At 39.7% G+C, this 24519-nt stretch overlaps 1 protein-coding gene across 1 annotated transcript in view; it reads right to left on the bottom strand.

Moving 5' to 3' along the window:
- pappa2 (pappalysin 2) overlaps nt 1-24519 on the bottom strand; it is a 65775-nt gene that overhangs the window by 25631 nt on the left and 15625 nt on the right. The window contains exons 6-20 of the mRNA XM_029454132.1: nt 21932-22071; nt 21356-21509; nt 20841-21033; nt 20403-20536; nt 16823-17005; nt 15925-16225; nt 12757-12885; nt 12570-12655; nt 6984-7180; nt 5144-5257; nt 3339-3474; nt 3019-3193; nt 1906-1971; nt 1722-1818; nt 730-907 (exon numbers count right to left, since the gene is read on the bottom strand). Coding sequence (XP_029309992.1) covers nt 730-907; nt 1722-1818; nt 1906-1971; nt 3019-3193; nt 3339-3474; nt 5144-5257; nt 6984-7180; nt 12570-12655; nt 12757-12885; nt 15925-16225; nt 16823-17005; nt 20403-20536; nt 20841-21033; nt 21356-21509; nt 21932-22071 — 2283 coding nt within the window. The remainder of the gene's footprint in view (nt 1-729; nt 908-1721; nt 1819-1905; nt 1972-3018; nt 3194-3338; nt 3475-5143; nt 5258-6983; nt 7181-12569; nt 12656-12756; nt 12886-15924; nt 16226-16822; nt 17006-20402; nt 20537-20840; nt 21034-21355; nt 21510-21931; nt 22072-24519) is intronic.

The raw sequence follows: 24519 nt of genomic DNA on the forward strand, positions 1-24519 counted from the left end.
TATGCCATTTATATGTTTCTATCAGTGTTCAACCTGAAGTTAAACAACTGCAAGCCACACTAACCTTTAACAAGCCGTAAAGAGAAGCACTGTGAGGAGCAAGCTTCATAGAGCGCAGATATGGTTGTGATTTTGTAAATGGTATTTCCACTGAGATTGTATTGCAACACTGTGGATTAGTTCCCTTTATCTTAGCCGTGTTTCAAACTAATTTGTTTTAAACACTGTCTTTAATTATAGCAGGATGCGCCCTGTAAAAAAAAAACAGGCCTCCAATTTTAATCCGTAATTGCATAAAAATCAAGGTTTAATGTCCATTTCATTTTATGGACTGCAACTAGTGGAAGCATCTTGCTGTGGTTTGTCTGCTCACGAGACTGAGCTGTAACTCTCAGAAGGTGGGTCGCAGCAGCAGAGAACATTCATTTTTGATTGAAAAGTATATTTTATTGAGAAATGTTGGCAACATTGTTGACATTTATCATTCCGCAATGTGAGTAATTGGGAGAACCTCCAAAAGTATGTTTACCAAATGAGTTTCTTTGAATTCGAAACTCATTGAATTTGGATTTATTTCATTGGGAGAAAGTAGCCAATAAGTAATAATAGTATCGTAATCTTGAGGGGCAATACGTCTTTTTGAAATGTTTGAACAATAGATATGTCTTTGCATGGTTAGCCTGACAGCGGTGCTATGAAGTGTGACTAGAACTAATAGAATAGACTTGCCTTGTAGAATAGCTGGTGATCCACAGGTGAAGGAGCATTGTTTGCCAAAGGTGGTGCCCCAGGGGCAACTGAATATGGCGTGGTAGACATGTGACTGATCGGGCAGACCGCACTCTACAGGCTGACAGCTAACTACACGATCCCATGAACCATGGAAACACTCCAGATTTGTTTCTCTCTGGAAAAGAAGGAAAGAAAGAAAGAAAAAAAAAAGAAAGAAAGAGAGAGGGAGCGTCGCATAATAACTAACTTGTCAGAAAGGATTCAAATAGAAATGGGGAAGAAATGGCCAACAAACACTGTAAACATTACTTTTAACATCTGACAGAAAAACCTTCCTTTGAAACATCTCACTAAGTATACAGAATATCACTGAAGGTGTCAATCAACTTTTAAAAATGTGACCACAAAATAATAAAACATGTAAAAATCTAAAGATGAATCTAATTAGGTATCGGGAGATCCTTGCTGATTAATATTCAACCTCAACCCTTTGTAATCTTTTGAGGAGATTTAGTTGATTTGCGCCCTATTACACAACTTATAGAGTTTATACCTTTACATATTTGATTCCTGAAATGTGTTTGAATTATGTAGACAACTCCTTGGGCTTCTCCTTTGACATAGAGTTTAATGTGTGACATTAGACATACAATCTGTTTGGTTTCCCTAATCATTCGTAGGAGGTGCAATTGAGTAACCTTGGTTTTATGGAAGCAAAAGAGGATGCAACCTCAAATGTTGACTAAGTAAAGTAAAACAAAATGTTACAAGTAGTGGAACAAATGATTGTGGCACTACTCTACACTAACAAAGTCTTTCTCATGAGACCTTGCTGCTGCCCCCTCTCTGTTAAATGTCAACACCCACCCAAATCTCTCTTGCATAATATACCTTTGAATCAATGTATACGTGGAGGATGACGTCACATTAAACGGACACTGTGTGAGGTTATTTCAACAGTGTAACACATAATACAATATTCAGTTTACCTGGTGGGGTTGGGTTCCTCTGCTGCTGAGGACAGTGATGCTGAAACCACGGTGACACTGTACGGAGCATTGAGAGGACTCCCCTCCTCCTGTACACCTACAGAGACACACTGATATATAGATAGTTCTTTTGTTTGTTGTTTCAGCTCTCTGATTGTTCAGTGTTTCATTGCAAAGGGCCTACCTGACAGAGGCGTGCTCTAACTGGGGAGGACTGCAGCTGTCCATCTGACACGGCTGTCGCAAACAGCTATTTCAGGGGATGATGGCAGAAGGAGAAGGATGAGAGGCAGGGAGAGACAGAGCAAGCAACTAGGAGGCCTAAACGGATCACTCTTTCAGAGCAAGCACAGTTATTGAAATCAAAGGAATACGCCACAATATAAATGCTTTGCACAAAAATGCCAAGACTTAACATTTATCTTTTGTACATGATTACGTTTAAAGAAACTGCAAAGGATCTTCTTTCAATTGAGATTGTGCTTCTCTTCTTCTAAAGGGTCTGATATCATCAATCGTGTCAAGTGATGTCACTTGAGTCCACGTCAGTTGTAACTGAAGACAACAAGTTTGAATATTAAAAAAAACTAATCTGCAGGTTCGGAGTACCAGCCCTCTGTTGCCCGCTCCTCATCTCTGCTTGAGGATAGCAGTTTGATTAGCAGCATCCAGATCTCTGACTGAATGGTCAAGTTGAATTATGGGTAATGTAGTTGCCAGGTTAGAAGAAGAACATTGTGTGGAATAAAAAAGAAAACATCTCTGGTTCTGCTGCATCGATTTTCATCCTTCTTTTTTAAACTGTCCACGCGACCCTGACAATGTTATAGGAGTGCAATGCTAAATAGGTGGAGTTATCTTTTAAAGTTTTAAAATGGACTACTGAACACAATATACTAAAAGATACCCAGGAACAATTTAGTTTTTATCTTTTCATAACCAATGTGTCAAACTCCCAAACACTTGACATATTCCTTTCATAATATTTATATATATATAAGTTTATGTTTGAATTCAGATTCAAATGTTTTCTTTTCTTAAATGAGAACATTCAATATGACATGTGCTCTTCACCACTCTTCATCTACCTCTCGTAGCCATGCGTAAAGCGATGGCCTAAGGTTAGGGTTCCAAACCAGGTGAAACGCACCTAATTTCCACTTTTCCAAGCTTTGCAAAATAAATTTGCTTGACAATTGAAATGGAAACACGACTACTGACAGTGCGTGTGCGTGTGTGAAAGCATGCGTGTGTGTTAAGTAGGTAGTTGTGGGAGAGCCCACCCTCAGATGCGCACCCGGTCAGGGCGAAGGTGCTGAAGTGGCAGGAGGTCCTCAGCGCCACGCCTCCCACTGCCACAAAGGGGGAGGAGAAGAGTAGAATAACAGAGGCCGTGATGAAGAAGGGTCGAGAGAGGTCATGGGTCACATTCACCACCAACGGGTTCCGATGACATGATAGGTCATGTGTGCCTAGGTAGATGGAAGAGTTTCAAGTATTCCTTTAGCTTCTAACCTTACCAACTGTTTTTTTTTGGTTAACCAATCTTTGGTTCGTCTTAACCATAAAGCATCACTTTAAAAACAATCATACAAATCAATGAAAGTCAAAAATTACCTAGTGAGTGGTTATTGCCAGTAGTATCAGACAGGAGGATGGTGGCTGTCCTCCGACACTGCTCCCCAGACCACAACCCATCTGAAGCCAGGTACACCATCACCGAGGCTGCCACTCCAGCATGGACAAATCCCACCTGGATCAATGAGAAAAGCAACAATAATTTCAAAGAAACAAAGAAAACAAAAACAAGATTGATCTGATGCTATGAAAAGACATCTTTTAACTGCCGATATTCCAAGTTGACCCTGGCCCCTGTTTTCTATGATGGAGCTTCAGCTTCTCACAGCCACCTGCTTATCATAGAGACTGTCAGTATTTCACCCTCAAAAGATGGATTTTGGAGTATCACTTCTAGTAAATGAGGAAGTGCAACTCTTAAATGAGATAGATGCCTTTTGGAGAACTGTCAGAGAGGGATATGATAGGATGGCTGAGGAACGCTTTTCAGATAAAGTGAGACTATATATTTAAGGCGAGGGAGGCCTTTCAGAGACAGAAAGAACACTTCAAGGAAAAAGAGGGTGTTTTATGGACAGCTGGCAGATATGGCTGTTATCATGAAGGCTTTTCAGACGGTGAAAAAGTCTTTAGGGAGAAGGCGGCCTTCCAGAGAGGTTGCAGAGATGCGTCTGATGAAGAGGGCGTCCATTAAAGAAGTAAGGGATGGAAAGATGAGTCATTCAACAAAGAAGTGGAAATGATGTGATAAAAAAGAAAATGAATGAATATGTGCAAGGAAGGAAAGAGGCAGACTCACGACTGTAAAGGACCCTATAATCCAGAGCACGGCAGACAAGGTTATGAAGCTATTACGCAAATCAACAGCTAGTTTACGCTTAGTCTGCACCTACTGAGTTGATTTTGGGAACTGTGGCTGTGGAAAGAGTAACTAATACTAATACTAAATATGAGAACCAGGCACAAGTCTGGAATGGAGAGCCAGGTGCAAATACAATGCAGTACACAAACCAGGAAGTCTATGTGAAGCACAGGTGCTGCAAAGATAAGCATTAGGTATGCGAGTCATCTTAGCGACAGCGGCAGCTACTGAAATTCTCTGCCAACGTCAAATGTCATCAATTCTAAACATTACTTTTTAATCACAAATAAACTATTAGTTAATGATATGTTTGAGAATAATTTTTGCTCTGCCTTTTTTGGGGCCAAAATAAACTATAATAATACATTATTTATTCATAATGGTCCATTTGTGATTACAAAATGACTATTATTCCTTCAGATTCCAGTATTGTAATAATTTTTAGTAGTATTATTAAGTATTTGATTATGAATGATGAGTTATTTATATAACATTTGGTCTTTCATTATTAGTTAACTGGTAATCATCATTATTGAATGTTATTTAGTTGTATTAGTACCCACTGGGGAAAAAATAGCTTAATGCTTAAATATAAATAGAGGGTTAGTCATGAATTGGTAATCATCTACAGATCATTAGTACTCATAATTCAAAGTTGTCCAGGAAAATTGTCAATTAATAATAAAAATGCATTGTATGAATCATGTAATTGTTTGAAAGTTGGGAAAGTGTGTGTGTGTGTGTGTGTGTGTGTGTGTGTGTGTGTGTCTGTGTGTCTGTGTGTGTGTGTGTGTGTGTGTGTGTGTGTGTGTGTGTGTGTGGAGGTTTAAGCCAGGAGACTGTGAGAGAGGCCCTTCAACCCCATTTGAAAAAGTATTGGAAAGTGCTGGAATCCACCCACAGTCATTCAGAGGAGTGGGAAACAGATACAGTATGTGCACAGTGTGCGCACACACACACACGCACACACACACAAACGTACCTTCAGCCAAAATGAATGTTCCAGGTCATTGTGTTTGTCGGATTGGGCTGTGCAAGGGAACCAGGCGTCTGAGGACACTTTCTCACTCACCTCCAGGTGCTGGTACCTGCAAAGCTTCACACAGAACAAAGGAAATACACAATGCTAATTATTCATTATATATATATATATATATATAATTCATGAAAGATAATCTTGTTTTTAATGCATAATATTAACCATCATTTAATTTATTTTTAAATACTGTCCAAAAGTTAACCTGACCTTAGCTCACCTTTTAATGTGACAAATACTTCATGTAAAACCTGTTTATCCTGTTTGCTGTTTTGGCACATGGTCTAATTAGTGGCTTTGTCACATATTCCATGTTATGGCGGAACAATGGAAGGCTTTTATAATCAGAATTATCGGTTTTGTGCTAATTTAGTCAATTCTGTTCTGACTATTTTGTGCATAAGAAAGAAGCCCAAATTCTCTGGTGGTGAAGCATTTGATATCATGCTGACTTTTTTCCTGACACTTTGATTTGTTTTGTTTATTGCACCTTTCCTCATTCCGACACTGTAGCATGAAAGATCCCGGGAGATTTGCCAGTTCTGAAATGCTGGACCCAGTGTGTCTGACACCAACAATCCTCCCAAGATAAAAGTGGCTTAAATCATGTTCTTTGCCCAGAGGAGCTTACTTACAGTAACCCTGCATCTTCTATGCTTCTGCTTCATTTGTATGTGACCTACTAGTGTCTAGGATGACTAGTGTCATCCAAAGTCTTGTGCATTGCCCTTCTTTTTCAGGCTTGTCCTTACCCAGTCGCTTCCCAGATTCCATCTCTTAAACAGCAATACTTTCAAAAATAACTAAAGATGCACTGACTCATTACTGGCTTACATTTCAATTATGTCATGTAAGTCACTGTGACCTTTGTTAATATTTTACATTTGTTTGTCTTGAGGGTGTAATATTTTTATTCTTAATGCTTAATCAAGCCAGATCAAGATCTTAACGACACAAGGCAGTGGTGCAGTTCCTTGTAGATGCTTTAAGTTGTACTACTGAGGTCTAACGTAAAACTGTTGTATAACCACAGGCTGGAAGAAATATTGATTTCAAAGCATAAACTGTTTCAGCGGAAGCACTGAAATCAAGGCTGCTAAGCAAAACTTCAATCAGTAAGTGAGGAGGAAATGATGCTCCATCTTTAATTTGACATGGGTTGTATTGATTCGAATAGAGTTTACCGTGTCTGCACTTCATTAAAAGTTCTGTTTTTGTAAGTGAATTCTCGGGAACTGATGCAGAAAACTTCTCTTCATGTCTGGTGTGTTTTATTCTAAACATAAGCAGTTTTATTGGTACCAAAATGCCTGAAAAAAATGCTTCTTTTGAGCAACCAGTCAGGTCAATGACATTAACAGTAATAGAATGGCCCTACCAAAAGCTCTGCAGCAACACACACACACACACACACACACGCACACGCACACGCACACACACACACACACACACACACACACACACACACACACACACACACGCAAAGTAACTTGCTGTGTCGGTAGAAAATAAAGTGCAATATAAGGAAGAGAGATATTTTAAACGGTCCATTTTCTTCAGGTTCTGGATATTGCTTTCTATGAGGACTTAGCTTGGGCCCTGACTATGGCAAGTCAAGCATACTTTACAACCCGCACCAAACTATTACAGAGATACATCTTCCGTTGTTTATAAATGCAGCCAGTTGCTAACATTGTTTCCCGGAGTTGAGGAGTTCCACATTGATCTTGACGGGGAGTTTATTGTCATCTGTTTTTTTATGTGCCCTGCGGTTCTTACTTCATACCTTGGTAAGTGATGGCTCCCCAGTGGCAGCAGTGGCGGAACAGTGGTCGGCGTCCTGGTGAGAAGCAATGGCGGTGGATGCCCACTGGTCTGTGTATCCCAAAGGTGTGAAGTAACCACAGTCCTGAACGCTGGAGCCCCGCTCAAACTCCTCACACACACCGTCACCGTCAAAAACATAACACTGACTAGGTTCACCTTGGGAGATGGAGAGGAGAATGAGACAGGAGGATTTATGAAAGGATATAAAGCCCGGTTTCTGGATCTGGCAGGGTCTACACTCATCCCCCGCTGTTAGACTCCCGTCCAAAACTATTTGTCAGTGAACCAAATGTGAGCAAATCTATTTTGTATTTTCATTGGCCACTTTTAATGTTAGCCACGTCAAGTCAACCATATCTGACTTCTTGTGCTGTCAACAGACTGTAAATTATGGTAAGAAATGAACTTTGACTTCAATTAATTATTGGAAATCACAATAATTCTGTAATGTTAATAGGCAGTAAGAGAACCTAATGTGACTTGGCCAGTTAGTTTAATCCCAAAAGCACCTCAATGGACAATGGGTATCTGTAAATCGCCAAGTATCAACAGCAGCATTACTGTATGTGTTACAAAAAACTGTCAAAGCAATGATCCAAAGTGGTTCCAAGTCTAAAAATACAGACAGGTATTTTGTTGTGTCTGCTTATAAAAAAAGTTTTTGAGTCAACTTTTATCAGCTCTCAAAAATGTAATAGCATAAAGCAAGGGGGAAATAAAACATCAATAAATACCTGTCCACAGGGGTGGAAAGTAGCACCAGAGTAATAAGACTTAATCTAATGCAACACGATACACTTGTTTTTTTATGGTATTTTGTCATTACCGGACAGTTTTACAATGGACAGGAAAGAAGTTGACAGAAAACTAAGGCTGTCAATTAGTCAACCAGTTTATTTTTAGGCTGTTGATGGACAAATGTGCTGTGAGATGTTTTTGCATGACTCAATTCATCTGCAGAGAGAATATTGGAACAATACATTTTTGAGGGTTTCCACTGAATTACATGATTGTTAAAATGCCATTCCAACAGAAAATATTGAACAACTTTTAAGGCTGTTCATGGTTAGGGTGACAATGGGTTTCCAGAGATTTCAACCACATCTCACGGTCTTCATGAGTGGAGGATGCTCATGGAGACAGGTCGGCAAGATGCAGAGTTTGACAGTTTGAAAGTCAAAAGCCTAATTCAAAATCCCTACACCCTCCCATTCCATGAACTTCCTCTGTAGTCACACTTGCAGCTGAATGAAGCAGCCTGCTTTAAGGTGTAGGGTATAAATACAGCCGCAAGCTTCGTCACAAACTTCCCTCTGGAACTGGAACTGTCGTAAGTTTCCGTAAGCATAGTTTCGTTATAAGTATTTTTCGGCTTCTTTCGTGGCATTTCTCTTTGTTGTGAACATCTTCTCGTTTTTAACTCTGATGTTTTTTAGCTACTTGGTTTTCGCAACAATCCCTGTATATATATAACAATGCATCTACTGTTTTCTAGATCAGACAAGTGTATATTTGATCCTAAAAATAATGTAACCTTTATCCCACTTCCAAAATGGCGGTTCCACACGAATGCGCAAATGGAGTGGAGAGGGTGCAGGGTCCAGATTGGAACTAAGCCAAGGTTTTTCTATTTGTTTTGTTCTGTTTTTACTTTTCCCAAGAAGTCAAGAATGAACTTGACTTTTCACATACTTTTTTGGCTTGATTTTCTTATTTAGCAACATGGTTCTCAGTCTGACTCGTTATACATGTGCCGTGGAAAAAGCTTAAAGATGCTTTAAGATTTTGGTAAAAAGGTAAATAGAGAAAAATACTTCATAGTGAAAAACACATGACAGTAAAGATCAATAAGAGTTAACGGGATGTGTTTTTTAGCCTGCAGGTCCTGCAGTGTTTCTGAGCCAAAATGCATTGGAATTTTAGACTCTTCTAAGGATGTAATTAATGATATTTGAATTATAGTAGGCGGAAAGAAATAGAGGCTGCTATACTTCCCATAACAGAGTTGCACCTGAGCTATGAGCAATGATTATACATGCCATAGAGTAAGGGAACTGACATAATGTGCTAGAGCCGTGTGTCACAAAAAAAGACCGGGAAGCATGAGATGAACAACAGCTTGTAATGCAGCAGCTATTCATAAAAAAGGGCGGAAAACATGTATACACTTCAGAAGTTTGGCCTCATCCACATCTGGACAGCTGTAGGAGTTCACAGACAGAGCTTTGACGGAGAGTCAGTGCAGCACAAATGGCTTCAATTAGTCGACGGAAACATGTTTCTGATAAAAGGCAAACTAGGCAGCCGACACAATTCAATGCTGTATTGTCACCCCAAATTCATTTGGCTATACTGCACTAAGTGAACGCACGAAGCACCCCACCCCTGCTTTGAAAACACCTGCGAAAATGATGAAGTCTTTATAATTCCAAGTCTGTGTATTTATCAAACCTCGCAACAGAGGACAACTTGACAATCTTTGACTTAACTATTAAGACCATCTGTTTTTTATTTAAGGTCTGCATGCGGTAATCATATTGTGCAATTTAACCTTTATTTAATCCGGCAGTTAAAAAATGTATCATATAAAAAAAACAACTTCTTCAACAAATGCAGCTTGTCCATGTCTTTTCTGTGACGAGATGACTATAAAAGTAGTTTGTGTGGTTACTGCAGAACTATAGTAAATTCTATAAAACACAGCAGAGCGAGAGCGAGACAAGTTGGCATTGTTGGAGTTAACTGGGTCAAGGAAATGTGGCAAGAAATATTCTGTCTATGACGAAGAAGTACAACTGAATAATTGGTTTTAAGTGTTGCAATTTGTGAAAACCTGTTTTTGCCAAAATTGTTTTCCTTCCTAGTCATGATGTCTTTTATTGTAAAACAAGTAATGTAATAGCTCCAGTCACGATATGGCCAGTCCTGGCGGGAGAGGACGGCTAACCCCTGACAAATAAATTGACTGGATGATTTTTAGCCCTGTAACAAGCTCTCCTTACACCACACATGAATAACTACCATCCAGCTGCTGGTGGAAACAATATCTGGCCTAAAAAGGAAGTAACTAACATAAGTCTGAACTGAATTTATGAAATTGCCAAAACGTTGGATATTATAAAAGCAATACTTATTCGACCTAGCGTCTGACGACTGAGGAGCGTTTGAGGCGAACATTCAGTTATACAGAGGATGAACTTTAAAGCTGTGGAGGAACAACACAAACCACAACAGTAGAGATGATTTCTCGTGTCGTTGTGGCTAACGCCTGCTGTCATCTGGCCCCGAGTCTTAGAGAAACACGAGAAACAGAGACACTAGGAGACACTCTGACGTGTTATACGTGACAAGCCTGCGATTTGTACGAGGCTATTAGGAAAATTCAGTGTGTGTCAGTGAATGTGTAAATGTGTGTAAAAATTAGTAAACAGCTAATTATGACTGTGTGATATAATGGAATCATGCATGCTTACAATGGAGTGTTTTGGGTTGTTTTGTTAAACTCCCCTCTATGTCGTGTTGTGAGGCTTCTGCTGTGGCCTCTCTGCATGATTCAGACTGGGCGAGGGTGCAGACACAAAGTTTTGTTGTCCTGTGGTGGAATCACAAAGGATGAGGGCACTCTTTATGGCTTCTTTGTTTGTCTTTTGCCATGTTATGTTGCATGTTTTCAGGTACTTTTTACTGTACTTTTTTTTAACCACCTGGCCCATGGTTGACTGAGCAACGTTCGGCGGTCGTCTCAGGGTTGAAAACTGTATATATGATTGCAGCACGTTCTCAAGCCCAGGGTGTAATATATCAACGCCTGAAAACATGCACAAGGCAACCCTATGGTGTTTATGAGACGCACCGGGCTTACAACTAACTACAATGTCAACCCATCCGCGACAATATTAGACGCTCAGAGCAAGTGCTCCAGAAATGTGTTGAGACTTAGTTTAAAGACCAAAAAGTCTTAAGTAGGGTGGATTTTGGGTCAAACAAACATAGGCCTGTCACCCAGGACACCGCTGTTCGTGTCCCGTTTAAAAGAAAAACTCAAAGTTACAAACGGAGCCCAGCACCCTGCCTGAAATTCAAGGTTTTTTTTTCTTTCTCGAATTAAAAAAAAATGTATATATTTTTTTTATTCACAACTCACTTTTCACATTGACAGGTCTCTTTTATTAAATAAACTAAACGCTTATGCTATTGATCTAATTTATGTGCACGTTTCAGTTTGTACTGTCTACTTCACTGCGCATTCTCTCCTTCACTCCATTTTGCGAAGGGCGGACACACACACACACACACACACGTGCGCACACACCTACAGAGCGGAAGAAAGGAGAGGGGAGAACTAAATAGAAACCGTGCCCCCCCCCCCCCCCCCCATGAATTTTGCATGGCAGTTATTGCACACTTATAAGATCTCCAATCTGTGTCAGCAATGAATCAGCATTAATACTATACAGTATATGGCACATAAACTAGAACAAAAACCTAAAATAGATCCTGTGGCTCAGAGTTTAAACAGGTGAATCTGTTTAACTAAATCTGTTTCTTAATGTTTTATCTTACAAAAAATCATTTTTTTGTTAAGTCTAAGAACAAATCATGCATTCTTGCCAAATCATGCATTCTTGCCTAAACAGTAACCACAGTTGCTCTTTCCTAATTCTAAGCTTCTTGTTGGGTAAAAAAGCACGAGAAATAATGAACCCTGCACGATTTGATTCTCGTGGTTAGAAATACAAGGTGGCCTCCAATCACTAAGGGGTCATTGTACAACAGTTGTCAGAAGCAAAGGCTTTCACAGCTGGTTATGATCGCTCTCACTGGGGAGAGCTGGCCAACTGTCTCAGATGTGATTTGATAATAAAAACACCTATTACTTGCTTTAAATAAAGCATATGAAATGGCAACAATGTCTAAAACACATTTGTTATTGTGAGCTGATTTATGCCGAGTGTCCAATCCAAAACCACAACATGATCTGTGAAGCACATCAATACACTTCATTCATCAATATTCCCAAGCCGTTATCGATTCCTTGCAATCTTATAAAGGCCAGAACTTATTTAATAAAGGAAACATGCCGAACATATGTTTTGAGACTAAACAGTTACTGCTGAAAAGTGTTTTTCTGGTCTTTCCCTGCCAGCCTAAAGTCAAAATGTTTCAGATTTCTAAACAAGACTTATCAAAGCAAAAACTTACTTTTTACCCCTCCGCTCATCTGTTTTCTCTTATGTTGCAGCGATGCTACATTAATGGTTTGTGGAAACAATTCAAGCCAGAAATCTTTATGTCTTGTAAATTAAATTTGATTGGCTTGAATATTGTTCTTATTGCTGCTGCATGTACAAATGAGAGATTTGTGCTCTTTCACACTAAAAGTTTATATGGTGTTCATGTTTCATATGTAAATGGGTTGGTGAATTTGATGTATGATAGTAAAAAAAAGTGTTGTTCCTTTGGTTTGAAACTGGATCTGTGTGTGAACCCAAGATGGACCACAGACGTGTTTCTTTCTGCAGTGCAGATAACGGGACTCACTCACCATTACAGTTGAAGCCCATCTCCTTGTGGCATTTCTTAGAGCAGCCATCACCATCCAAAAGATTACTGTCGTCACACTCTTCTGTCCTACAGAGACAGAACCATCATCATCACCTTCATTGACCATGCCATCTAGATTTTTCAATGTGTAATAAGTCATGTTAAAATGTCCACTAAAGTGCACAGACCCCTGCATGAGGCCATCTCCACAGTAGGACTGCCCATGGGTGTAGAGGAGAGGTGAGGACGTATCGCTGAGGAGACTTTCTGCTTCCACTTGGATTGTGTAGTGGTACCTGACTCCCTGGCTTACAGAACTGGAGAGGAGAAGAGAAGAGGAGAAAAGAGAAGAGAGTAGAGGAGTAGAGGAAGAGAAGAAAAGAAAAGAAAACAGAAGATGGGAGGGGAGGAAGAGAAAAGAGAAAAGAGAAGAGGAAAATGGTTTTGATATGCTTAAAATTGTAATAAAAATATTAAATAGAATTCCAAAGTTTGTTATGTTCTTTCGAGGAGCAGTTTTACTGCTCTGTGGTACACATAATCTTTACAGGCTTGATCGATACCAATGACCAATTCAATACTAATAAGAAAGGATTACTGTGGCTATTGGTGCCAGTGTAGTGCATCATGACCTAATTATCTCGTATTATTGCTTACCTTGTGCTATGTAGAGGGGAAGCATTGTATTTGCAGTGTGTCCCAGGCCCCCCAACAAATCAATTCTGCATTAATCCTAATGGATTCTGCCAACGGTTGGCTCATGGGATCGCTGCAACAAAAGTGGAACTTGCACTCGCAGTGGCTTCTATCTGTAACCTTGCAGTATCCCATAACCTTTAAGTCCCACAGCAGGAAGTGTGTGTAATGATACCTCGGCTCCAGTGTTGGGACTATTGATCTGTTTTGGTGGGCTGTATCTATAAAAAGAGCCCCCTCCCTGTTTTCCGCCTGGAGCGAAAAGTTAACCAGGAAAGCGCAAATTGCTCAGTATCTGAGGTCTCTGCAGATTTTACAAAATTCCTTTATTAATTATGGAAAGAAGGAAATTAAGAATTAAAAAAACTCCCCCCTTCCCTATTAATCTGTATATATATATATATATATATATATATATATATATATATATATATATATATATATATATATATATATATTAGGATATATCCTCCAACCTTCTCCCTCCTCTCTGCTCTCAAAGGCCTCTTTATGATAATTATGGTGAGGTTAGGTCATCTTTTCCCCTTTCTCTTGTTGCACTCTGCACTTCCTCCCTACATGCCTTATTCCCTCTTGAACTACTAAACTTAATTAACAAAAATCCTTGAGCAATTTAGTTTTTTTTTTAGAATGAGCTAACAGCATACTTTCAAAGAAACATCCTATAAATCTACACGTTGGTACAAAAAAATGTGTGTAAACTAAATAGCGACAATTATTCATTAGATAAAACACTCCATGCCAGTCGTTTAACATAGGTTATTATTAAACGGTTAATTAAAAAAGTAGTTTGAACAAAGTGTTGTGCCACCACGTCTGAGGGTTTGTGTTTACGGTCATTCTTAACGTTCACTCTTGATGGTGGGCTTGTCGTTAAAGAGAGGTCCAATAATTATTCCGGCAGTAAATTATAAGTTACTGAAACAGTGAAGAATGAAAAGAGAGCTGGAGAGAGACGTTTAAATCCTGCATACTTTCTCACCACGGAAATTGTCAAAAATGATGAGGAAGGTGTGGGCGAGGGAGTTTGACAAGATGATCGAATACCTTCGGAAACCCCTACCCCACACCTTTCCATCAGATTAAGGCGTGTGTGGGGGGGGGGGGGGCTGTGTCCAACCATTTCTACAGCTTTCCCGAACCAACAATCTGACAATCACACCCACTTCAAGCTGTGATTGGCCGACTGTGAGAAGTGCTACTGTAGCTGTCATATTCATGGCAACAAAGCCGTCAACGCTGCTTCAAGGCTTTTTTTCATACAAAGGTAGCCGTGGTTTCATCTAAAGTGGGTTGGAAAAACAATTGATGCAAGCAGGACACTGGAGTTACGGCCTATGCTGCTCACATTTTGTTCATATTCAAACTGCTCTTCACCTATGCTGTGCTGTTGTCCCCTCTTACCCTTCCTCACCCGCTTGCTTCTCCTTCCCTCACCTACAGTATCTTGGTCTTTAAGTTTCATTTCTTTTCCTCAAACCTCTTCTCCCCCCACACCGCTCTCTTGTATCTCTCATACGCTTATCGATATCTTTTCCAATTGGCTTTGTCCTCCCCCCCTCTCTCCTTTTTTTCATCCTCTATTATCCCGCTCTCTCTTGATCCCATTGCCTTCGTTTCCCAAACCCGTTGCTCTCAAACGCTCTCCTCACATCAACCCCTTCTGCCCTCCTCAGTCCCACATAACTCAATTCCCACTGGTTCTTACATCTTTTTACACTTAGACACAGTTTGTGTAACACAGGAGACATGTTCCCTGAAAAATAAACTGTTTTTGAAGCTGCCTCCACCTAACATCCACCTTGCTCTGTAAAATAGAAACAGCTATTCAGAAACTCAGAGTGCCACAACATTTTAAATCAGCCCCAAATGATCTGAAATCATGTGACTGTCCTATCCTGGCAGCTATTTGGTCAAATAAAAAAAGAGAGGCTTGTGGCTTTACAATTGAATTCTGGTAACATTTGGACAACCCGCAAGACATTGTACAAACTTATTCAACTTAGCCTCGAAACCTCAGCATGCTTTTGATTGAGTATATGCTTGTTGCAACAGATTTGGATCAGTAGCCACAGCTCGGCATATCCACGATGGAAACATTTGCGTCCTGAGCTTTTCAAACAAAACCAGACCCAAACACTTTTGAAAGACAGATAACTGTGGATTAGCAGATCTGAGGACACACACACACACACACACACACACACACACACACACACACACACACACACACACACACACACACACACACACACACACGTGAAACTTAACCTCCATGTTGGCCCTAAATAACGTTATTTTCCTCTGAGGCTGCTGATGTCTGACAAGGCAGTGTTTGCGTGCGTGCGTGCGTGCGTGCGTGCGTGCGTGCGTGAGTGTCTACATGTGTTTGTGTACCCAGTATTAGTAGTTGGCACAGCATCCATGTTATAAATTGTCATCTACACCTGAGAGAAAACCAAACTTGGGAACTTGCCTCAGGGGGAGTCCTGGCTATTTTAAACACTTTGTCAATTCCAATTACATATTGCGATTACGGAGTGTAAAGGGATGAAATTAACTTTTATTGCAAAATAACACCTAAATGGCAAATAAATTAATATTGCCTCGACAAACACCTGACAACATTTGGCACCTACCTGTCGGTGAACGTCAGCTCGGTCTGAGGTGAGGGGGATTTGGCGAAGGGTGGTTGCCGATGAATCTTGTACAGCACAGGCTGACAGCCGGCGCACAGGGGGCTGCCGGGACCTGAAGACAACATGGCAGCGTCGATTTCCATCTTCTCATCGAAGGTGCAGAGCTTTATGGCGGTGACGGCAGCGTTGTGGCTGTCGAGGCGTAACGTGAGGGGCATGTCGCAGAAGACATGCTGAGGTCCGAGGTTAATGCTTTTCCCAGTGTCTGTTATCAGCTCTATGTTGGCTATGGCTGGGTTGTCTGTGACAGGGAAATACAGATAGATGGACTAAATATGTCAGCTTTTATTTCTGTCATTTTGAACTTCAATGTCCAACTGTGTCGTACATTTAACAGAGTAGCAAGGGTTATATCTGGAGGATTTTGGAAGTTAACGTGGTATTCATGTTTTATAGGATTTTTCTCCGTAAGGTTCAAGACTATGTACAGATGAACTGACAGGTATGAGTCCAAAGGACCATATCTGCCAGAAGCAACATCCAATAAAAAAGCTTAACATATTCTTAAACTTTCTTGAAAAATTCATCAGCTTTCATAATAATCAATGACAAATTTCACATTTAAGTATTTTATGTCCACAAAATCGGAACTGGTTACACCCTTAAGGAAGTGAGATAAAAAAAAAAATCTATTATTCTAAGATGATGGACAAAGTGTTTCTCCTCGTGTCAGCAGCTGGAGGTCTTGAGGCTGATGCTGTCTCACCTTTTTAGTTTTGTTTCTGCTGTCTTCGTACACATCGCCACTGTTCTTGGTAGAACCAATAGCATTTAGAGTAGTGCTATCTGACATATCTGACACACTCATGGTATTAAGCTGTTACGGGGTGGCACTTACTTGAGGAGATGTAGGTGACCCAGAGGGTGAGCACGTGCGGAACGATAGGGTGGAGGAACTTTAGTGTCAGGGTGCAGCCCTCGGTGTCGGGGCACGGTGAGGTCACATTAGTGTCATAAAGGCTGAGCTCAGGACTCCAGGCCTGGAGGCTGGGATCACAGGGCTGCTCCACATCCGGCGGGCCTGCGATTCAAAGACATCGCACAGACACACACATTTGTATATATGTTCTTAATCACTCCCTCCATTCCATAACCCTACTGCTGGTGAAATTGCGTTACACAATTACATTGTCTAAATTGATAATAACAAGCACATACTGACTTTAAACTCAGTTCACTATGATTAACCTTTAACCCTTTAATATCTTGTACATTCAATATCTGGCAGTTATTTACACATACATATTAACACATTTTGCATGTTAAATTTTACATTTTAAAAGTATAAAACTATTTAAAGTAACATTTGTGAGTCTTTCTCTCTTAAGCTCCATTACCCCAGAATACAATATTAATGCACACAGCTCAGGACAGAGTTCTCTCTGCAGAATAATGGTGGAGATTATTGTGTAATTTTGATTAAAGTGATTTGTGAGAATTGTTTTCCCACAGCAGTGTGCAGATGAAATACCACTGCCAATCAAATCTGTTCGAACATCGCCAAACACTGTCCAGATGAAGATAATAAATAATACCTCAGGTACAGATTTGTTCTCAAATGTGTTTCTGTGGTGTCTTGCCTTATCCTCAATATGTCTTGTCCGCTTGTATTTAGTAGTGACAGATTTAACTAATGTCTGAGTATTGCTTTTTACAACTACCAGCATACTTATTCTCAGTAGTAAAAGCAGAGCGCAGAATGTTTCCAGTTGAAAAAGTAAAGGTCATGCCCCCTTACTTAAAACATGGCACACATTCAAAAACGCAGTAGTAACACCATTACACCAGGCAAAATTACTTGTTAATTGTTACAGTGTTAGTGATTAGCACAATGGAATTACATTACGATAGTTTTATTTTCAGCTGTGTCCCACAAAGTCCATTAAAATCAGGATGTTAATGAGGTGTTAGATATTTCACACCCACTGTGATCAGCCATCTGTGGAAGCACAATGGATCGCTGAAGTGTCAGTGCCAGGTACTGTAAATGATGCTGGTCTCAGCCTAAATAGGCTTTCAAATGGACCAGAACTGTAAACTGTAAATTCTGAAGGCTGTTTCCATTTTATCAGCTTCCTACATTTTTACGATGATTGATGTGCTCGATTTTTAAATAAAGCGTTTAAACCACGGTCATGAGTCTGAAACAACACTCTGATGATGCAACTGTTTGCTAACATGTTAGCATGACGAATATAGAAGATAATATGTTAACATTGTAGGGCCCCCATACCTCCAAACATTGTATTAATACAGCTTTAAGATGACCAATGGATGATCAAGTACATGGATAAATGTTTGTGTTCCTAAATCATTAGAAACCAGAAAGTATTATGACCGTGGATTTAAAACTTGCCATTGGTTCCCATGGACTTTGGGAAAGAAACATCTGTAAATCAAGTTCCCAGTATGAACACTTAAATAGCTCCTATTTAAATCATTAGATCTTAAAACTTGTCAAATGCAGTAAAAGCCAAATCCAGAGTTATTTTCCTTTATTCGTTCGCGTGAATGAGCCCAAGACGGAGCGTCTGGGAGGCGGGGTTAGAGGAAACGCTGGCGGGCTTGCTCAATGGGCCTCATGGGTAATTTTATACTCGGAAGTCAACTTTTTTGGTTTCATGTGCCACTGAGCAACTTTTATAGGAATGAACGGGGTCCCGCCTCCAACGCTGTATCCGGTTCTCTTTATACTTTCATGATTTTCCATCTTTATCCATTAGTCAGCTCAGAAATGTAACATTACATTTACAGGTGTGGACTTTTCTACCTTTCATCCTCTCTCTCTACTCTGCAAATTACAGTACAGTGAACAACATTACAGACCTACTTTAAATTGTCTCATTTTGAATTATAAACTAATTTAATGCTTGATGCGGCACGTAATCTAATGTAATCCATCTCAACAGGAGTGTAGGCCTCAGCCTGAAAACTCAGACCAGTCTAGATTGTGGCAACATTTTCAGGAAATGTAAGAGAAACGTTTTGCCAACAATTCTAGCCAACAGTGTTTTACAATTATACTTGTGTTTTTGTGTTGCCAGCCATGATATCCGCATTGAATTTGTCCAATTTCCCCTCTCTCTTTCCCCGTTGAAGTGATATGGTCTATCTCCGTTGGCTGACAAAGTGACCCCCGCGCATCATGTGGGAAAGAGTGAAAAGGGAGCCAGGGAAGCCAGCAGACTGGCTGTCTCCTCAGCTGTGTGCATACCACTGTTTACAGTAAGACTGTAATTGACTCTTTATCATCATTATGATCCCACAGCGAAAGAGAGGGAGCCGTAATCCCCCCTGTTTCTGCTCACCGCTTGTTTTCAAAGCATAAATTCCAGCAGAGGATTCCACATATTTGGGTAGAGTTTCCACAGAAGTGAAGGAAAGTGTTCGTAAGGTATTTGGTTCTTTCTTACTGTATATCTCTTTCTTTCTCTTTGCTTTCTTGTTGGCTTCCTTGTGTTCCTCATTTCTTTCTTGTTTCTTTCCCCCTCACCCTACAAGTCATGCCAAAGGAAACCGGGCTTCTGCAGAGATTATGATTGGAATAACAAGGACCATGTGCTTACATGAAGCGTACTGTTTCAAAGTACAGTTCTACAAGATACACTTTTATTTTTTTATTTTCGCTTTTTTTGTTTATGACGGAGGTTCAATGTTTGAACAGCACCCAAACATTACCCAAAGTAGACGTTGCCTAATAATCCTTGTTCTCGCTTTGGCTAAAACAAGACAGAGACAGAGAGAGGTCTGTAGCTGAGGGCAATTATCATTTAATGATTTTCTGCTTTTTCCTCTTCCAGGAGCCATTAGCCTTGCACGCACCTGAAATTTACAGTGAAGAGACGTGTGTGTGTGTGTGTGTGTGTGTGTGTGTGTGTGTGTGTGTGTGTGTGTGTGTGTGTGTATGTGTGTGTGCGTGTGTGTGTGTGTGTGTGTGTGTGTGTGTGTGTGTGTGTGTGTGTGTGTGTTGGAGAGGGGAGGAGGTTGATCTGCTTTGTGGAAACAAGAGACAGAAGTAGAACTCAAGGACTCAAACCCCTGAAACCGCCACATTCCTCACTGTCAATAAATATTGACGGAGAAGAGTTTATCAGGCGAAGCACTCAACTTAGTCTGCTGTAGATTTGAGCAGGAAAGATGAGATATCAACAATTGGCCTCCTTACGAACACCGGCCATTATTTATTTGAATGAATTCCAAAAATCATACCTATTTTGATCAAGTGTTGATCATTTAGTTTTTGGTTTACATGCAGCTTTAACAATCTCCAACAAAAATAATGAGACAACAAGAACTATTCTACTATTCTGAACACTTGTTTTTTGTTAGTAAAAAAATATATAAATCTCACACACACACACACACACACACACACACACACACACACACACACACACACACACACACGTTTGACTGACCGACTGCCTCTTCGGGTGTCCAGTAGCCTGACGTGTCACAGATGCGAGGTGATGTAGCTTCCGAGGCGTACTGGTGGAAAACACCGTCTTTCTCACAGTCTCCACAGTTAATACCAGACACATGGACGGAGGAGCTGGGACAAAAAGTTATAGTTAATAGTTATATATAGCTGTAAACACCATTTATACTTCTCTTGGTCATGAGAACAAAAATGCCTCTATCACTAAAGCAGATATATTTTCCAAAGATCTTTTGGTTAGGGTTAGTTTTAACTTATTCTTTTTAATTATTTAAACACTATAGTTGTGCTTTATTTGTCCATAGTTTGGGTCAAGTATGATTATCATTCAAATTATGAGACAGCAGACAAAACTAAACTTGGTGTATTATTCCTTGAAGAGGTAAACAATTAAGATTAAGAACCCATGCAATCGTACCTCTGATAAAGTGGTCCCCTCATAGGTGGCAGCCAATATATAGAGACAGAATCCGGACTCTGGTCCGTCACTATGGGGGCCAGAGGGATGGGGGCAGGTTGCTGGTCTGTCAGCCACTTCTGGTAAACCAAGTCAAGATAACAGTGCATCCGGGCCACTTGGTTGGCGGTGAAATGGTCGGTGCAGTTGTCATCTGATGTGGTGCAATGGAAGAAAAACAAGCCCAGGTAATTATCATTAACTTCAGTGCTAATCACTCAAATATTTAGGTTTAACGCAGACATTTAAAAGAAAATGAGGTTCAGATGACACCCTGTGAAATCATGACTGTTATTATTATTATTGTTATGGATATTATTGTTTATGACGAGCACATTATAATGTTGAAATTATCTCAAGTTAGCCAGCTGAGTCTTCACAAAAAGAAATTCTGTACAGTAATATAATTGATTATTTTCAACACGCCTGCTGTTAATCACAAGTAAGGAGAGAAAATAATGTTTTTATCACTGTACCTGTGTAACTCATGTAATTGCTATAAGGTGTGTCGTGGTACATGGTGACTCCACAGGAATCATTGACGGCTCCAGGATCATGGCAGGCTTTAGATTTGGGTGTTGGTGCAGTGTCGGCACACAGATCTCCTGTCTCCATGGATGGGGAGGTCTCCTGCAAGTGCATATGACAGAACTTGTAGCAAATGATCACAGAGGATAGAAAGATATATCCTCTCTACACTTTATAGACAGCAGAGAACCCCTTTTTTGCTTAACGTATATAATTTATTATTTGATATGTAGGAGAGAACGGTATTGTGAGTTTGTGTGTGTGAGTGTCATCATGGCAGAACGAGGGGCATCTACTGTAGCGGGAACTTCCACAGACGCTGCTGGCTGTGTAACAAATTGCACCTCGGGGATAATAAAGATTATTTTATCTTACCAGTACTTTGTTTATATATGTATACCAGGTGTTTATATTTCTGTCTGTCTGTGGATATATTTTGTCACCGCGATGGCGTTGCAACTGTGCAAGATGCAGTCATGCAAAACATTAACTATTATCAAGAGGAGAAGATTTTACAGGCCTACCTGACATGGGTCATCACAGGAGTCCCGCTCGCTCACCCCCTTGAAGACATGGTACAGTCCAAAGATGTGGCCCATCTCATGGATCATTGTGTTGTGGTGGCCTATGGTACCAAAGTAGGACGGGTTCAGCACCATCCCACCTGAGGACAAAAGATAAAATTCACAGTATGGGTCATAATATTATGACTATCTAGATATTTTTGACTTTTCATAAGACAATCAGTCACAGTAAATATAGTCCTAGAGACTTAAAAGTGAGAAAATTACAAATCTAAAATATTCCTTCAACAGGTAAAACGTTTTAGTGCTCTTTGGCAAGACAATACAAATTCAGCTACTATCTTAAAAAAAACTTGAAACCATGTTTCATCTATTACCCATGTAGGATTGTTTTGTTTAATAAGATTTAAGAAGCACCCAACTAAACAACTGATCACAAACAAATGTGTTATTTCTGTGAAAGTCCAGAGCTGTGTGGCTATTCAACTCCAGTTTTACGCTCTGCCGCGGAATTTCCAAAAGAGAAACAGACCTCCATAGTAAAAAGAAACTAAGCACTGTGACATTTAAAATCAATTAGGAATCAAGTAAAACTTTACTACTTTAAACCAAAGACAGGAAACAGGATAGGGTAAGGTGGCTCAGGGTGGATATAGGCCATTTTTGACTGCTTTGAATATAGATAAAATGCCCTGCAGTGCAGAAACCTTGTTTTAACCGTTTTGCCTTGTTTCCCTAATAGCTGACACCTATCACTACTGTCTTACTCGTACAGAAAGTTTTATGACCTTGGAGCAAACCCATACGACTGAAAATGCACTAAAATATACTAATAATACCACAGCCACTGAAGATGATTAGAGAAAGTACCAAATCACTGAAAAACAACGGGAAAAGGTGCGTCAACATTATAAACATTGAATATAAAAACTTGAATGTTCAAAGTGTAAGTGCTTTAAAGGTTTCATAGGTATCATAAATCCATTTACATATGAAGTAGTGAGTTATGAAGTTATAAATGACCCACAGTTAAAACAGTGTCAGTGTTGGTAGGTAGGCCGGATTCATACAGACAGATCATAATAAGAGAAGAAAAATCAGACGAGCAGACAGAACGACTGATTGTAAGAATACGGTGGAAAAATACCATCTTTATGATTTCCACTTTTCTATTAATGGTGATAATGACTCTTCTCTAAAGTACATGTTTGAATATATATGCAATATTTCCTTTATGCTTGGATATTTTTGCATCACCTCTTCCGCTTGCTTAGAGGTTGTAGAGTGGTAATGTTTTTAGTCCTGTTTGTTGGTTTAGTTATCTCTCGATGGCATTTTGGTAGTATGTTAGTCCATGCACCATTGACAACAAGGGGTTTGTTTTTTGGTGTGGATCTGGACACAGGTTTATTAAAAATGGCTTGGTTACGCTTGGACTTTTATAATGCAAATAACTCTGTTCAAATAACAATTACAAGCATTTCTGTGCAAAACCTTTCCTAAATGTGTGTTTTTGATGTTTTCTGAAGCCTGAACAAGATGTTTGAGCATTTCTTTTATGAGTATAGAGTGCAGTTGCCATATGATCCTGCTTTATTATTTGTGATATTTTGTTTATAGGCCTATCCCATAATTTCTTTATCAAACAAATGAATCACTGATTCTTGTGAACTCTGGCAGTCCGTTGCAGCGGCTGTAGGAATGCTGCCGTGTTAACCAGCTCATGCATTTTGGACATATTTGCTAATGAGAGAATAATTCTTTCAGTATTTTATGCATACATTCTAGACATTTTATACTATAAAATAAACAAAGTATTCAAAAGATGGTTTTGGGGCTTTGGTGAATTCTTACAAAAGCCTATAAGTGAAAATGCAGGTTTTGTGCAGCATGCTGATGATTGCATAATCAAGAAAAGACATGACAGTTATTGGTTTTCTAATTAGGAACAGTGTGTGAAGACATTAAACAATGAAGACATTAAATACGAAGACACTAAACAACAGGGCCTCCGGAGACGACTTGTCATCCAATAACCGAATTTAAACAGGGACAGATGGTGAGCAACTGAAACCAATGTCATGTGGGAGACATTTAGTAGGGAAACAAATTCAACAGTTTAACTGCTCTGACAATATAACTGATGGCATCAAATGTATACCTATATAAATTAATAGCTATCTCAAGCCTATATATCCCCGGAACAACAACATATTGAATTAGGCCTTTATAATTATCAGTTATTTTTGATTCTGAAGAAACAACAAGGGATGTTATTACCTCAAAATGAAAGTATAGCTTTTTAGAACAAAAGCTGGGCACAAAGAACACAGTGAAGTCTAAATATGATAGTTGACATCCTGTTTTCACAGGGAGCTGTTATGTGTGCGCTCCCCTAGCCTGAGATATCCAACTCCTCTGGTGGTGGCACGAGCAAATACATCTGTAAATGTGACCGTAAACAACCGACGTTTGGTTAAGAGCTGTATTTCTCCCCTTTTCCATCAAAGACGTCAAAAGAAGCTTCAATTTTTTTAAATTAAAGGTGACAACTCATTAATATGCTAAATGCTGGTGCAAATATAAAA

Source organism: Cottoperca gobio, chromosome 17, assembly GCF_900634415.1.
Source record: "Cottoperca gobio chromosome 17, fCotGob3.1, whole genome shotgun sequence".
Lineage (NCBI taxonomy): Eukaryota > Metazoa > Chordata > Actinopteri > Perciformes > Bovichtidae > Cottoperca > Cottoperca gobio.